Genomic DNA, 18538 nt, shown 5'->3' with positions numbered 1-18538 from the left:
TTAAAAAAAATAAAAGAAAGCAAGAGACATTATGTTAACCATCTTTTAATATTGAAACTGAAAAATGATCCATCTTATTTTCTGAACTTTCAATACCAAATGGCTTAAATCGTCAAGATGAACAAAAGACATCAATAGGAAATCAACATTGAACTTAAGTGTATCTAGATAAATAAAGAATATTTCCACATGCAAATAGTTACCTCCTTAGTATGTGACAACTGGTCAGTTTCTATATTATTGTGAACATTACAATGACTTGAAAGTTAATTGATTACCACAAACCTAGAGCCATATGTCATATCTTTAATCCTGACAATATAACATTGAAAATGGTCATATTGTACAAGTTTAAAAACAACTGATTAGTCATATCCAGATTGATCAAATGCCTCTCGTGCAATAAAACCATAACAGTGCCTCTCCTGCAAGATACTTCCGGTATTTTCGGCATTGTTTGTTGTCTTTTCCATTATGGCGTCAGATATTTTTTATTATGACATCAATATTTTATAGGAACTTTTGTGATGTCCAGTAATAGCGGACACATAGCGATAAGGAGTATTGGATCCAGTAGTAAATCTGTATATAAATCTACCCACAAAATAATAAAAACAAAAGACAGAAAAAGGGAGAAGATTTCTGGACCAAAACACTTGCTATTCAATGTTCAGTTTTTAAAATAAGGTAAAAACTGAAAGATACATTATTAATCACTCAGGCGGAAACACAGTTGAAATAGAACAAAAGAAACGAAGCTCTTTGTTAGAGAAGGCGATAAATGCTTACTGTAATGTTTACTAAAGTAACAAAAATTTTAAAAATTAATAGAAACAAATTAAACGACACTTTTCTTCTCAATTGGTCCAAGGACACAGTTATCGTCCTTTGGTTTTCTTTGTCTACGAATATAGTCCCTTCTGTAAACAGTGTATAACTTGCATTTTTTATTTGATACACATTCCTAATTTATGTCTTGATATCTAATGCATGAAATATTAAGTAGGGGGATGTAATTACATGTTATAAAAATTTGGGTGCTGAATCTTTATGTTAAGTAGTGATTTGGTCAGGTTAAAAAAGGTCAAATTTTATTACGTTGCCTGATATAAATTTTGTCCCACTAGTAATACACTACACTCTAAAAATATTTTGAAAAAGAGCAGGTGCGATTTTTTTTAATTTGAATTTATTGTCTAAAAGAAATTCACTACGAAATAACTGTGTTCTCCGGCCAATTACGAAGTGTTTCTTTTAAAAACACCATTTGCATAAGTTTTCAATTTATCTATTACATAGTAATGCAGAACAATTAGTTATCAAGTCGACAACATGGGTATCTATCAAGTTGGATGTAAAAAATGCATAACCACCGATTTAAAAAAAAGAATTTACGGACGGAGAACGTATCAATCTATTAGTTCAGTAATTTTCGTGTATGCCCTCCCATTATGTGATTCAAGAAAAAATTCCAAAAAATGGGTAACAATTGTATTGAAAAGAGAAAATCGAGTGCACCTTTTTATGTCAGGGCGTGTTTGAGGTGTATATATTGTCTTTAATACGTACAAAGCAAGAGTATTTGATATATCATCTCGCTTTAGATTCTATCATTTTTATATATCAAAGCTACAAAAAAAGTAAAATCACAAAAATACTGAACTCAGAGGAAAATCAATTCGGAAAGTCCATAATCACATGGCAAAATCAAATAACAAAACGCATCAAAAATGAATGGACAAGAACTGTCATATTCCTGACTTGGTACAGGCATTTTCAAATGTAGAAAATGGTGGATTGAACCTGGTTTTATAGCTAGCTAAACCTCTCACTTGTATGACAGTCGCATCAAATTCCATTATATTGTAACCGATGCGTGAACAAAACAAACAGACACAATAGGTAAAAATGTCAAAAATAGGGGTACAGCAGTCAACATTGTGTTATCATCTTAATCACTATAAAAACAACAAATGTAACGAAGCACAAAAAGGCATACATCAAATTAACATCCTCATTTTGATTATATTATACGATTTTATTTGTCTATGTAAAATGCACCCATCAAGGAAGGAGGGTTTTGAGTACTGGTGAAAATTGCGCGTTTGAAATTCGCACAGGTAGACATGAAATAATTTTGTCGTTCAAAGTATGACGGGATGCATAAATACAGTCACGCAAAATAGATATAACAAAAACTGGCTTAACAGTTAAAGTAATAATAATAAATAAAATAATAGTGCGGTTCAAAGTATGACGGGATACATAAGTACAGAGGCACGTCAAATGTATATCACAAAAACAGTGGGTTAACAGTAAAAGTAATATTAATAAATAAAATAATTTTGTCATTCAAGGTATGACAAGTTACATAGGTACAGAGTCACATCATGAAATAATTTTGTCGTTCAAAGTATGATGGGATACATCAGCACAGAGTTACGTCAAAAGGATATCTAAAAAAACAGACTTAACAGTAAAAGTTATATTAATAAAGACAAATAAAAGAATAATATAACACGTTATTAAGATGATAAACAACGTCAGTACGCAAAATCTATACTTCAAGACCATCGTGTATTATTTGTGAAGTTGATACGGAATATTTATCAACAAGTTCTGGGTACCTTCCGATGAACTTTTTTAGAAAAAGAACGAGACGTTCTTTGACATACCCCTGGTTCATCAACTTTCTGCTCAGACACTGGTGACGTTTTACAAAGTCTGAGTAGGAGCTGCAAGCTCTAGAATACCGAATAAGTTGGGAAATGTATATTCCATATGCAGGTGAAGTTGGTATATTGCTACTAAGGTGGGGGAAATTGATAATTTCAAAATCAAAATCGTCTCGTTTGTCATAGATTCTGGTACTAAGATGACTGTGTATGTCAAATTCGAGGTATAAGTCTAAAAATGAGGCGGAGGAAGCCGTGTCTGTTGTCTCTTTAATTTCTAGTTCTGGTGGATATATTAATGGAACCCAATCAGAAAAGTTCGACTTTATAACATAAAAAACAATGAAAATTCAACCTGACAACCGATCAAACAATAATTTTAAGTTGAATCAATGCAGACAAGATCATTAACTGATGCTCATTCATTAGCTAGTAGATACATTTGTCTTTTAAAATACAACTGACATATAAGGATCGTAATGGTGCTATGTGGATAAATTTATCGGTTTTCACGAGCAAAATTGGCAGCGCATCATCCCTACAATGGCTTCCATTTCTACAATTGTGAAAATGAACTGGTGTAATGGGGAGATAATTTTGACGAAGTAGAATCCTGACTGCACTTGCACCATTTATTCTGTGATCACAAAAGCCATATTTTGGATGCTGTTATATTAAAGCTATTTCTAATAGCATAGAGACACATAATATCACCAGATTTTGTCAATTTATTTTTTGCATAATGTTATATATTTTCTATAACTAATTGTATTCAAGAGCTGAATAAATTAGGGATTTGTTTAAATTTTTATATAAAATTCACTGTAAAGGCCCATTGTCACTATCACAGTTTTCTTGTACAAGTTTTCTTAGTCAAGTTTTTGTTAAGTTGAATATCAATAATGTGGTCATTTTTATAAATTTCCTGTTTACACAACTTTGAATTTTTTCTTATCCCAAGCATAGATTACCTTTGCCAAAAATAAATAAAAAATTTAAAAAAAAACAAGTATGGCACAACTTTTTGGAATTTTGGATCCTCATTGCTCTTCAACTTTGTACTTGTTTTTTTTTTTAATTTTTAATTTATTTTTTCAATAGTCAGGACTTAACATCACCCTTACAGCACCACCTGACTAAGGTGTTACAGGGTTTCAAATATATAACAAAAAAAGACTATTGTTTTATCAAGATTCTTATCCCAAGCATAGATTACCTTTGCCAAAAATAAATAAAAAATTAAAAAAAAAACAAGTATGGCTCTCTCTCTCTCTCTCTCTCTCTCTCTCTCTCTCTCTCTCTCTCTCTTTTTTCACAATCTCTTCATATAGAAATATATATAGATTCTTTAATAGAAGAAAAAAAAAAGGTTTACATGTGCTATGCATATATTACATGTTGTTTGCTCTGTTCTATAAATAGGTCAAAAAGATATATACTGAGCCAAAAAAGTTTAGCAACAAAAATGTGAAATTTTATTTTATTACAAAATCATAGCAACATATAATTTTAATAATAACAGAATGAAATTATGACATGTCAGAAGCAACATGAATGTTTATCACTCATATTCATGAGGATTTTCTTTGTATGGAGTGTGGAAGGGTCAAAATACAGAAATGAGTATAGTGTTATTAAAAAATCAATTTCTCAGCCATGCCCTAAGTGTACCAATGAAGGATTGGCAGGCACACCAGCAGCTGCCCTTAGTCAATTCACTACTTTTGTGGCCGGAAAAAAATTGTCACGTGTTGACGTAAAGCGAAGGTAGCACTCCTCCCTTGACAATAGTTTTTTTGGTCTACGAGATATCGACTTATCCTGTGCAGTTGCAATTTGTCGATATCTGTTTGTTAGTCTCTAAACTGTTGCCTTATGCACATTAAATCGAGCCACGATGTCAGCAACACTCATTCCGGCATCAACCATTCCAAGAGTTTTCTGATGGTAATTTTGGGGAGGCCTTGTTGACGCCCCATGCAATTTTTTCAAAGATGTATGTGTTTTTCTTACCAATAGTGTGTTCCTGGACGTTAGTGAAAAAGAAATTTTTAATATTGTTTTAAAAGTACAGGTACAGAAGGTAAAACATCAATTACTCGTGGAAAGGTGAAATGGCGCGAAATCAATCACCAGGAAAAAAGTATGACTGTTTTAAATTACAGGTAAAACTAAGGATTATATCATTGATGTTTAAAAAAAAAAAATCCCAGAAAGAACAAAAAAAAAAAAACAAAAAAAAAGTGTTTCTAAACTTTTTTGGCTCAGTATATATTGATATGAATTTGGTTGTTAGATTACCATTCAGGATAAATAATTAGCATAGGGGCCCAAAGTGTTTCAAGTTCAAAAACTTTGTTGTATTTTCTTGCTGTATATAACTCTAAGTTATAAACGTTTTTCAGTCTTTTTTTAATTCAATTGCATTTGGAAGCTTTTCTTCTAGCTTGCATTTATATATGTTTTTTTTTGGCAAAAATTAAAAGAAAATTTAAAATAATCTTTCTTCTACAAAACCAAGAAAAAAGTTTTTTTTCTTAAAATCAATGTTAACATAGAAATTTTTCAGACAAGCACAAAACAAATATAAAAAATTTGATGTCACTTGACAATCATAAAATAAATGTCCAGTAGTTTCATCTTCACATCTACAAAAAGAACATAACTTTGTATCTTTGATTTTAATTTTATATAAAAATGTATTTGTAGGAATAGTCCTATGTAAAAACTTATATTGGAAATTATACAAATATGTATCTCTACAACATTTCTGAAGTATACAAAAGTATTTCTTCCAGTCTTCAATGTTAGAATGCAGCTCATCCTCCCATTTTGAAAATTTTACAACTGGAGGATATGCACATTTTACAATAAGATTATTATATATGAATTTGATATTTTTACTGCTAGTAATTTTCTCCAAAAATTTTTCCTGCAGAGTAAAATTTTCTAAGTCAGTATCAGTGTTTTCCCTAATACACTGTATTACCTCCATAGGGATATTTGATATTAAACTATAATGGTGCAAATAAATATTTGTCTGGAAGTTTTGTTTAATCTGATCAAATGTGAAAAAATCTCTTCTTTGATGGTCAAAAATGTGACAGAGGTTTTGCACACCACCAACTCCCCATCTGTTATATAATGGGAAATCTTCTGTTTTCACAAAATTCAAGATATCCAGCGAGAGACACTCCTTGACATCAGTTTTAACATGTGGTTTAGATGAGCTTGAAAAACATCTTTCCAAAAAGGATTGCTGAGTTGATTTCCAATCTCCAAAAATTTGAAGTTTTGTAAAGAAAAAGATCTTGCACCTCCAAATTTTTTCAATATCAACTTAAGAATATTTTGCCAGTCCCCATTCAAATTTGAAAAAATCGCCTCACCCAACCGACTTTAAGATACAGGTTGAAAGATTGTAAATGAACCATTTTCAAACCTCCCTCCTTTTTATCTGCAATCAGTGTATCACGTTTGATTTTTTTCTGTTTTTCCATGCCATATACAATTAAAGAATAATCTGTTGATTTCATTAAACATGGATTGACATATATTAGGTAAAGATGTAAGCAAATGAATCAATTTTGGAAGTGCAAGAGTCTTAATAACAGTAACTTTGCCAAGTAGTGTTAGCTTCCTATGCTGCCAACTTTTCAACAATTTTGAAATATCAATGATTTTTGCTCTGAAATTCAAACTGGGCATACACTTTAGATCTAAAGAGAAATTTAATCCTAAAACCTTTAAGTTTGAACAGGACCAGCTTAGATTTGTTTCAGGACATAAAACCAAGTCAGAATATCTCTTACTTCCAATCCAAACAACTTTTGTTTTAGTTGTATTTATCTTTAATCTTGAGACTTTGTGAATTTTTTCAAAACAAGAAAGGGTCTCTTTTAATGAATCTTCACTTCCATCCAGTGAAAGAAACGTATCATCTGCATACTGACTAATGAGTGACAGATTCCCATTTATATTCACCCCTTTTATTTTTGGATTCCCTTTTAGCTGTATGGCAAGTAATTCCACCCCAATAATAAACAAATAGGGAGATAACGGGTCCCCCTGGCGACAGCCTCTTTCAAGGTTGAAAAATTGGGACATATTACCATTATTAATGACACAGCTCTTAGCATCTACATAAAGCACATCAAACCATTTACAAAACGAAGGACCAAAATTAAAAGTAATCAAAGCCTGCTTTAAAAAATCCCATTCTATAGAATCAAAGGCTTTTTCAAAATCTACTAGTAATAACAATCCTTCTATATCATTTTTTTCTAGATAGTGCATAAAATCATATAGAAGTCTAGTGTTCTCTCCTATGAATCTCCCTTTCATAAAGCCCTTTTGTGTGTCACTAATAATGGCGAACAGTACCTTTTTAGCTCTACCAGCAAGAACTGCAGATGCAATTTTCATATCTGTGTTCATCAAGCTGATTGGTCGCCAGTTATCCATGTACCTCCTATCTTTCCCTTCGTTAGGAATACAAGTAATAATACTTTGGTATTGAAAATCTGAAAAATGGCCCAACTCATATCCAAATTGCAGAGATCTAAAGACAAATGGACCAATATCTTTCCAAATTTTTTTTTTGAAAAAATCCACTGTAAATCCATCAGATTCAGGAGACTTGCCATTTTGAATCTGTTTTAAAGCTTCCCCACATTCCCACAAAGAAGTTTTGTTCTGCACTGAGTTTTATGTCATGTTTAAACCAGATGCTCCGCAGGGCGTAGCTTTATACGACCGCAGAGGTTGAACCCTGAACGGTTGGGGCAAGTATGGACACAACATTCAAGCTGGATTCAGCTCTAAATTTGGATTGTGATTAAATAGTTGACACAGCATAGGTTTCTGACACAGAATAAATGTGTTCTAATGAACTTAAAATTTTTGTTTTCTCTTAGAGCAATTCACTATGCTGTTGAATATTAATCCTCTCAAAAAAATGTTTGAAGAAATTTTCTTTTTTATTATGATATTTCAAATGAGAAAAATTGAACCCAATTTTTTTAATCACATCCCCCTTTCTCTTATTCAAAAACTAATCTCAATTAAAATTTCTAATGGAGTTTGCAACAATAACTACTCATTTAAATACATCATAAAATATTAAGATGTAAAAAAACTGCTTGTTATCACTGAATGGTAAAGATTATTTTAATTTATCAGTTGGTAGTAAAAAGGGAATATACATTGTATATTGTATATAACAAAGATTTAAGTTGATTCTGGACAAAGAAAGATAACTCCAATTAAAAAAAAATCTTGCTATTGCACAATATTTTGCAATTAGATATTTCTTGCTTACTATTCTGGACAAAGAAAGATAACTCTAATTAAAAAAAAATTTGCTATTTCACAATAATGTGCAATTAGATATTTCTTGCCATTGCGCAATACTGTGCAATTGAAAAGACTTGCTATTGCACAATACTTAATATAATAATTTTAGATCCTAATTTGGACCAACTTGAAAACTGGGCCCATAATAAAAAATCTAAGTACATTTTTGGATTCAGCATATCAAAGAACCCCAAGATTTCAATTTTTGTTAAAATCAGACTAAGTTTAATTTTTGACCCTTTGGACTTTAGTGTAGACCAATTTGAAAACAGGACCAAAAATGAAGAATCTACATACACAGTTAGATTTGGTATATCAAAGAACCCCATTTATTCAATTTTTGATGAAATCAAACAAAGTTTAATTTTGGACCCCGATTTGGACCAACTTGAAAACTGGGCCAATAATCAAGAATCTAAGTACATTTTTAGATTCAGCATATCAAAGAACCTAACTGATTCATTTTTTGTCAAAATCAAACTAAGTTTAATTTTGGACCCTTTGGACCTTAATGTAGACCAATTTGAAAACGGGACCAAAAGTTAAGAATCTACATACACAGTCATGACAGTTAGATTCGGCATATCAAAGAACCCCAATTATTCAATTTTGATGAAATCAAACAAAGTTTAATTTTGGACCCTTTGGGCCCCTTATTCTGTTGGGACTAAAACTCCCAAAATCAATACCAACCTTCCTTTAATGGTCATAAACCTTGTGTTTAAATTTCATAGATTTCTATTTACTTATACTAACGTTATAATGCGAAAACCAAGAAAAATGCTTATTTGGGTCCCTTTTTGGCCCCTAATTCCTAAACTGTTGGGACCTAAACTCCCAAAATCAATACCAACCTTCCTTTTGTAGTCATAAACCTTGTGTTTAAATTTCATAGATTTCTATTTACTTATACTAACGTTATGGTGCGAAAACCAAGAATAATGCTTATTTGGGCCCTTTTTTGGCCCCTAATTCCTAAACTGTTTATACCAAAACTCCCAAAATCAATCCCAACCGTTCTTTTGTGGTCATAAACCTTGTGTCAAAATTTCATAGATTTCTATTAACTTAAACTAAAGTTATAGTGCGAAAACCAAGAAAATGCTTATTTGGGCCCTTTTTGGCCCCTAATTCCTAAAATGTTGGGACCAAAACTCCCAACCTTCCTTTTCTGGTCATAAACCTTGTGTTAAAATTTCATTGATTTCTTTTCACTTTTACTAAAGTTAGAGTGCGAAAACTAAAAGTATTTGGATGATGACGACGACGCCAACGTGATAGCAATATACGACGAAAATTTTTTCAAATTTTGCGGTCATATAAAAATCTAAGTACATTTTTGGATTCAGCATATCAAAGAACCCCAAGATTTCAATTTTTGTTAAAATCAGACTAAGTTTAATTTTGGACCCTTTGGACTTTAGTGTAGACCAATTTGAAAACAGGACCGAAAATGAAGAATCTACATACACAGTTAGATTTGGTATATCAAAGAACCCCATTTATTCAATTTTTAATGAAATCAAACAAAGTTTAATTTTGGACACCGATTTGGACCAACTTGAAAACTGGGCCAATAATCAAGAATCTAAGTAAATTTTTAGATTCAGCATATCAAAGAACCTAACTGATTCATTTTTTGTCAAAATCAAAATAAGTTTAATTTTGGACCCTTTGGACCTTAATGTAGACCAATTTGAAAACGGGACCAAAAGTTAAGAATCTACATACACAGTCATGACAGTTAGATTCGGCATATCAAAGAACCCCAATTATTCAATTTTGATGAAATCAAACAAAGTTTAATTTTGGACCCTTTGGGCCCCTTATTCTGTTGGGACCAAAACTCCCAAAATCAATACCAACCTTCCTTTAATGGTCATAAACCTTGTGTTTAAATTTCATAGATTTCTATTTACTTATACTAACGTTATGGTGCGAAAACCAAGAAAAATGCTTATTTGGGTCCCTTTTTGGTCCCTAATTCCTAAACTGTTGGGACCTAAACTCCCAAAATCAATACCAACCTTCCTTTTGTAGTCATTAACATTGTGTTTAAATTTCATTGATTTCTATTTACTTAAACTAAAGTTATTGTGCGAAAACCAAGAATAATGCTTATTTGGGCCCTTTTTTGGCCCCTAATTCCTAAACTGTTGGGACCAAAACTCCCAAAATCAATACCAACCTTCCTTTTGTGGTCATAAACCTTGTGTTAAAATTTCATAGATTTCCATTCACTTTTACTAAAGTTAGAGTGCGAAAACTAAAAGTATTCGGACGATGACGAGGACGACGCAGACAACGCCAACGTGACAGCAATATACGATGAAAATTTTTTCAAATTTTGCGGTCGTATAAAAATTGATTGTCATCATTACTGAATGACTTAGATGTGTAAAGTGTCCTATAAAACTGCTCCTGTTCAAACAATATTTTAGACTGATCAGAAATTTGATTTCCTTGGTCATCAATGAGTTCAGTCATGGTTTTATTTAAGAAGGCTTTCTTTTCTAACTTACAAAAATAGTTAGTGCATCTTTCTCCATTCTCATGCCAATTTACACGAGAACGGAGAATGAGGCCCTCAACTAATGTCTGTCGTCGCTTCTCTAATTCACACTTTTTCTGATTGAGTGACGTCACATTAAAATTTGTTTACAACTGTGGGTGTTTATTATATGTTCATACCAATTTTAGTTGATTGAGGAACAATTATATTTTTGTGGATGTGTTTCCAAAGTCTGCATACAAGCTTATAAAAAATGAATTCTTCTATGAACATTTATCTACTGTACTCCTACAAATAATAATGAACCCACAGTATCTCACCTGTGATACAAAGTCATGCACTGTTTGTAATCTATCCCCTGATGGAAACACATTGGTTAATGAAGAACCATCTGGCAGTCGTATCTGAAGACGAGCTTGTTCTCTGTAATAATAATCTTTATATAAACATCTTTTATTAGCAATAGTAAATTACTGCCTGAAAACTAAATCACATTTTCAATATTAATTAATAAATGTCAATTTAATACAAATTTTGATTTACCAAGGAATTGTTTACAAATGTTTATCTAATAAATAAAGAAGTTGTTTGCCCAACCATTTCTTACTTAAAGGACAAATAACATATCAAAAGTTGGCAGTTCATCAATAAAATGGTGTTTAAAAGTTTCTACATGTCATAGCAACACACAATTATTTACATGACATGTCTTCAACTTATAATTTGTTTATAAGTTTATAGTTATCTTTTTACATCGCAATGACCTTGAGGTATCTCTGTAATTGTTTTGCTGGAAAATATGAATGGCTTCTTAAGTTCTCATATCCATTTTTTTTAAAGAAGAGTGTCACCATGCACGTGTACTGCACTATATTAGCAATAGTAGAATAGAATGATATACAAATAGATGAAAATACTATATACATGCAACCGTAATATTAATATAATATATAACAACAAACCAGTGTATACTCTGGGACTATTATTATATCAGTATAATAGTCCCAGGTATACTGATATGTATCACTACAATATAATAGTTATTACAGTGCTGTTGAATTTCCTGTCATTTATTCATCATCCACACACTTGTATCAGAAAAATATATCTCTATAAATTAACCGCAATTTCAGGTATAGAGATGTGATCTGTTTCTGTGACGTGCTTTTGACCATCCACAACCTGCAGTCATCCGGTGTTCAGTACTTCAGTTCTTTGATTTTGTATCGGTGTTGTTTTGTACACTTTTAAGGTGTTTATATATATATTGCGTCCTGTTTGGAAATTTTAAAATTGTACCAGCGTCACTGACTGGTATCTGTTTTTTTTGTGTATAAATTTCAAGATTGTGATAATTTTATAATTGGAATAGATTGACATGATTCATTTTACATCTTGATCATACTGATGAAGGATATCTATTATCCAAAATATCTAACATTTGTTCATTTTATTGTTATTTTATGGTGATGTTTTACCATTTTAGACTTGTTATATATATATTGATTACAAGGTACTAACATTCCATAATACAGAAGCTGAGTTATACATAAGGATAGTTAGGGACAGACAGACAGATAAAAAGACATATAGATACATTTTTGTATATAGTAAACACAGTATACTATCCACTACAAATTTATGAGCAGAGGTGTACTTGTCTTTATTTGATACCTTTTCTTTGCTTCAGCCTCACTGTTAATTTTATTCTGGGCTAATTCTTTGGTTTGTTTCATTTCTTCTTTCTGTTTTTCTTGTGTTTCTCTATCTTTTCTGTATTTAGCTGCTCTTTCGGCCCTAAGAGAAATTCAAACAAATAGAAATTACTTGTAGAAAGATTGGAAGGCTGAGCTCTTTCCATAATTTCAATGCATATCTTTGTTTTCCATTGAGACATGGTTGCATATTTATCAAATTACTTCCATTCTTGAGAGTCTGACTCAGTAGATGAAATGAGCTAAACTTCAAAGTAAATATTTGTACTGCAACTGAACTTGGGAAAGATTATTAGTTAAAGAGTTTAATGAACTGGAATAACACACCAGTGGAAACTTTTAAAATGGTGGAATAATATCTATATTCTTGTATTTGTCTAGTTAAAAAAAGCTCTTTGGTCACATTTATTATATAATTTAGTCTGAATACTGAAAACAGATATAAACTAAAATTAAAAATCAATTGTTCAGAGAACAAATGAAGGTCCTTCCACATCAATTTTCACAGTTATTGAAAAGAAGCTAGTTCCCGTTTACTCAAAATTGAAATTGGCATCCAATCATAAGTTTCTTCATACTGATGTGATAAATAAATGGTTTCTGTATACTTTTGAGTGAAATAAGGGTGTTACTTCTGGTGAAGTAAATATCACTTCCTGTCTCATAAGATAGCTTCTTTCACACTGATTCTAAAAAGTATAGTTTCTATATACTTTTGCCTGTAAAACAAGAGATAATTGGCTACTTAAGGCGGTACTTAGGTGAAGTTTTGGAATTTGTGTCAAATGTTCGGACTCCTTGGTGTTTTTCCATACAATACAATGTAAAATATTTTGCCCCATAACACCCATTTATTTTTTCATATAAGACTTCATAGCTCATGAAAGGTCATTTACCAAAATTGTAGAAGATTCTTGATTTTTTTTCTTTTGTTTTGAGACCCAAATGATACCAATGCAATTATAAGGTAAAAGTCCGAGTCAGTCTTTTCCCGCCATATTTTAAATCTCAAATATCTCGAAAAGGAGGTCCATGACCTATTAAAATTTTTAGCTTATCTTTATCCTTAATTGATGCTCTACCAGTTTATAGTATCAATTTTAATTTCTTAATTTCCTAATTTTTACCAAACCTCACCTAAGTACATTCTTAAGGTTTATCAAAAGTCAATTCTGGTCTTAATTAGTGAGTAGTATTTATATTACAAAATACAAGGATTCCGTGTCATGAATAAGTGCAAACTGGCTACTTCCGGTTTTCTCTAGGTCAATTCCAGATAATATTTTTCAAGGTCATATGTCAACCAACCTTTTGTAACTGGTCATATGGCTTTATAATGAACCAAGTTGAAGTAATAATCAATTAACCTTATATTAAGACATTTCAGGGGCACTCCTATAAGATGCCATTAATTGTTTCAGACCAAATGTAACATATATTTATTACATTAAAGCAAACATTTTGCACTTTATATCTTTAAAAGTGTTGGAGGAAATGCAAAAACAAGGTTAAGTCAAAATTGAAAACTTGACCTTGACCTCAATTAATTTTTTGATGAACCAAGGACCTAAAATACCTTAGGTCTGTATTACTTACCATTCATGCAATACATTGACATATCACTTATGTCAAATTCAAAAAGGGAAATAACTGTCATAAAGTCTACCAATTAGTTCGGTTAAAATTGACAAATCTTCTTTAGGATATAACTAGCAATTCAGTACAATAAATTTGTTATTTTTTTTTTACTGTTACGGAGGAGATATTGAAAAAATGAAAAGTCAAAATTTAGAACATGACCTTGACCTTTGACCTCAAATATATTTTTATGAACCCAGGACTTCAAATCGAGTACCTTAGGTCTGTATTACTTACCATTCATGAGATACATTGACATATCACTTAAGGAGGCTCGAGGGTACCAAAAAATTAGCAAAAATTGAAACATTTGTTTTTTCATAACAAATTTTATTTATTACACTATTAGTTGTTACTTTATGATATGGTACAAAAATCAACCCAAGCATTCAATTTGTTTAGGCCCCAGATGACTTTTAAAATGTTTATATCATTGAACCAGATGCTCCGCAGGGCGCAGCTTTATACGACCGCAGAGGTTGAACCCTGAATGGTTGGGGCAAGTATGGACACAACATTCAAGCTGGATACAGCTCTAAATTTGGATTGTGATTAAATAGTTGACACAGCATAGGTTTCTGACACAGAATGAATGTGGTCTAATGAACTTAAAAAAAAAAATTTGCCTTTGAGCAATTCACTATGCTGTTGAATATTAATCCTCTCAAAAAAATGTTTGAAGAAATTTTCTTTTCATTTATGAAATCTGAAATGAGAAAAATTAGGCCCCCCCCCTTTTTTTTTCACATCCCCCTTTCCCTTTTACCAAAACTGATCTCAATTCAAATTTCTAATGGAGTTTGCAACAATAACTACTCATTTAAATACATCATAAAATATTAAAATGTAACAAAAGGTGGTTGTTATCACTGAATGGTAAAGATTGTTTTAATTTATCAGTTGGTAGTAAAGTGAATATACATTGTATATTGTATAAAACAATGATTTAAGTTGACTCAACTACTATTCTGGACAAAGAAAGACAACTCCAATCAATTGAAAATTTCTTGCTATTGCACAATATTGTGCAATTAGATATTTCTGGCTATTGTGCAATACTGTGCAATTGAAAATATTTGCTATTGCACAATACTGTGCAATTGAAGATTTCTTGCTATTGCGCAATACTGAGCAATTGAAAATTTCTTGCTTTTGCACAATACTGTGCAATTGAAGATTTCTTGCTATTGCTGAATACTGTGCAATTGAAAATTTCTTGCTTTTGCACAATACTTAATATAATAATTTTGGATCCTGATTTGAACCAACTTGAAAACTGGGCCCATAAACAAATATCTAAGTACATGTTTAGATTCAGCATATCAAAAAAGCCCAAGAATTCAATTTTTGTTAATATCAAATTAAGTTTAATTTTGGACCCTTTGGACTTTAATGTAGACAAATTTGAAAACAGACCAAAAATTAATAATCTACATACACAGTTAGATTTGGCATATCAAAGAACCCCAATTATTCCAATTTTTTATGAAATCAAACAAAGTTTAATTTTGGACCCCGATTTGGACCAACTTGAAAACTGGGCCCATAATCAAAATCTAAGTTCATTTTAGATTCAACATATTAAAGAACCCCAAGGATTCAATTTTTGTTAAAATCAAACTAAGTTTAATTTTGGACCCTTTGGACCTTAATGTAGACCAATTTGAAAACGGGACAAAATATTAAGAATCTACATACACAGTTAGATTTAGGATATCAAATAACCCCAAGGATTCAATTTTTGATGAAATCAAACAAAGTTCAATTTTGGACCCTTTGGGCCCCTTATTCCTAAACTGTTGGGACCAAAACTCCCAAATTCAAACCCAACCTTCCTTTTATGGTCATAAACCTTGTGTTTAAATTTCATAGATTTCTATTTACAGTACAGCCTGTGACTTCCTCTTAGTTATGTCCACCCTCTTGCATGGTCAACATCCAATGGTGAACATTTATTGGGGTATTCAATCTTGAGATGGTGGCCATTTATTGGGGATCATAAATCATGGGCAGATTTTTTATCTAATTATGTTATCTGTTAAAATCAATCAGGGTTGAAGTCGGTGCATTACGTTTGCGCGCATTACCATTACATTTGCGCGCAGCTTTTCATTACTATTGCGCGCATTTATTTGACAGGTAAACTCAGGCAAGCTTAGGCAATAAATCTTATTTATCTATGAATTTATTCAATTATTTTAAGTAAAAGTACCCTTTTCGTTAGACTAAATCACCTACTCACCCACGAGGAGGTAGAAGTTGGATACAAGCAGGATAAGTCGGTGGCATTATATTCTATCAATCCGGAAATTTTTATACTCATCACATACTAATGACTTTCTCCCCCGATTTGCTATAAAAAAAAACTTCAAATGTTCGTTACTTAACAAAACTTTACAATCTAACTTACAATAAATTATTTACAAATTTTAAAGAGATCACTATTCGGGGTACTTGAGCACCCTGAAAAATTCGCAATGAAGTTACATGTATGCCTTAAGTTATAACAGAATTTATCATGCACACTTTATATTTTGTCTTAGAATACAATATGAACAATATATGTTATTCATATTTCATTATCATGATTATATACCCTTTTTTACCTGAGTTTACCTGTAAGATAAATGCGCGCAAATGTAATCAAAAGCTGCGCGCAAACGTAAAACATTTTAATCCCCAAATGCGCGCAAACGTAGTGTGCCCGTTGAAGTTTTCAGCTGGTATGTTTCATTAAAATTTACCTGTACAGGTAACTTTGATTTCTTTCAAAATTGTCATTTCACCTTTTTTTGAAAAGGTAGAATAAAATATTGTTTTACTCTGTTAATTTATTATTATTTTTTTGTCTCTAATGTTATTTAATTTTTTAATTGTTTTTTTTTTCATTTTTGTTTGTTTTGTTTCTTACTGTTTTTTTTCTTATTCTTTTAATTTCTTCTTAGTAAGAATCTTGAGTCGAAATGGCAAAAAGTCAAAGCTAAAGTTATTGAGATCTGGAGATCTATGCAAAATAATTTAATATTCAGTGGACTAAGATATCAACCAGACGAGGATACAGAAATAAAAATACGAGATTTCATCAACAAAGAGCTTGGCATATACAACACTTTATCCTTTGGAAATGTCCATCGATTCGGGAAAAAAGATCGAAACGGTATTAGACCTATAGTAGCTCGCTTCACTTCCAGACGAGATCTTGAGTATGTCTTGAAATGCGCGTACAGATTGAAAGGTACCGATTACAGGATAAAGGAACAATTTCCCAAAGAAATAGAATTAAAACGCAAAGAACTTTATCCTATACTAAAACAGGCCAAAAAGGACAATAACAAAGCGGTTCTAGTACGAGATCGATTATATATCAATGGAGAACTTTACAAACCGCAACCAAATATTTCAAACACTCAAGGAAGGGAATTTAGAGATAGCCTTATTGATAGACCAACACACTCTCAGATTCCAGTGAATAGTGGCCCTCCAGTTCCACCAAGGCCCTATAAACGTTCACGAATAAATTCTGACGAGATAGAAAATACTCATTTATAGGACAGGTCAACAAGAGGTGAATTGAAATTTTCATTTTTAAACATATGTGGACTTAAATGAAAATCTTTAGCACCAGAATTCTCAGAACTCGTTATCAACAACGATATCTCTATATTTGTAGAAACAAAAACAGATAAATTAGACATTATATCACTCCCTAACGGATACAGTTGTTTTAGTAAACATCGATCAAAGTTTTAAAGAAGGTCAGGTGGCATAGTAATTATTTACAAATCTCAACTTGAAAAATTTCTTACATTTCCAAAAACAAACTCAGAATTTGTACAGTGGATACAATTTTCGAAAGATCTTTTAAATGACAATGTACTAATGGGCTGTGTCTATATACCACCAGAAGGATCTAAATACTCATCGGTAGATGCTTTTACTGAAATTGAAAACGAATTTCTTCATTTGTCTGAACCTAATCTAAAAAACGTCTTAATAGGGGATTTTAACGCTAAGACATCTACATTACTGGATTATGTTATCCCAGATCAACTTTTACTTGAAATTCTAAATACTGATGATACACACACGATGCAATACTTTTCCGATTACAATGGACTCTTAACAAACAATATTTCCTTGCAAAGATATAGCAAATGTGCATGTCGACCAAATACGTATGGTCATCGACTTCTAGAATTGTGTAAAAAAATGAATATATATATTGCAAATTCAAGAATAGGTAATGACAAAACATCCTATCAGATGTCCACTGTAACCTTAAGTTTACTCTGGAATCACAACCATATGCTAATATCAACAATGTGAAAACCGTCCAGAAGCAAGTTATAAAATGGAATAATAATAAACAAGATAAATTTGTCAAATTTGTTAAAGAAAAAAAGTCTGAAGGAATACGGGACATAGAAACTATTCTTGATAAATTAATCGATCGAAATGATACTGTACAATAAACCGATATTGATACGGCAATGAATAAAATTTGTGAAATATTTAACAGCTCTTCCATCTCAGTGTTTGGAACAAAATGTAAAAACCAGAAATATGCAAAGCACAATGAAAAACCATGGTATAAAAGAGGATGCAAGAGCAAAAGAAATTTATTTCATCAGGCTAGACAAAGA

The 18538-nt window shown here is 31.5% G+C and overlaps 1 protein-coding gene across 1 annotated transcript in view; it reads right to left on the bottom strand.

Annotated features, from left to right (window-relative positions):
• The window catches only part of LOC143063651 (UBX domain-containing protein 4-like), a 62887-nt gene that overhangs the window by 20221 nt on the left and 24128 nt on the right, over nucleotides 1-18538 (bottom strand). The window contains exons 7-8 of the mRNA XM_076235908.1: nucleotides 12217-12339; nucleotides 10863-10965 (exon numbers count right to left, since the gene is read on the bottom strand). Coding sequence (XP_076092023.1) covers nucleotides 10863-10965; nucleotides 12217-12339 — 226 coding nt within the window. The remainder of the gene's footprint in view (nucleotides 1-10862; nucleotides 10966-12216; nucleotides 12340-18538) is intronic.

This window comes from Mytilus galloprovincialis, chromosome 2, assembly GCF_965363235.1.
Source record: "Mytilus galloprovincialis chromosome 2, xbMytGall1.hap1.1, whole genome shotgun sequence".
Classification (NCBI taxonomy): Eukaryota; Metazoa; Mollusca; class Bivalvia; order Mytilida; family Mytilidae; genus Mytilus; species Mytilus galloprovincialis.
Note: the sequence above shows the minus strand (reverse complement) of the source record. Positions and strands in the feature narration are given on the sequence as shown.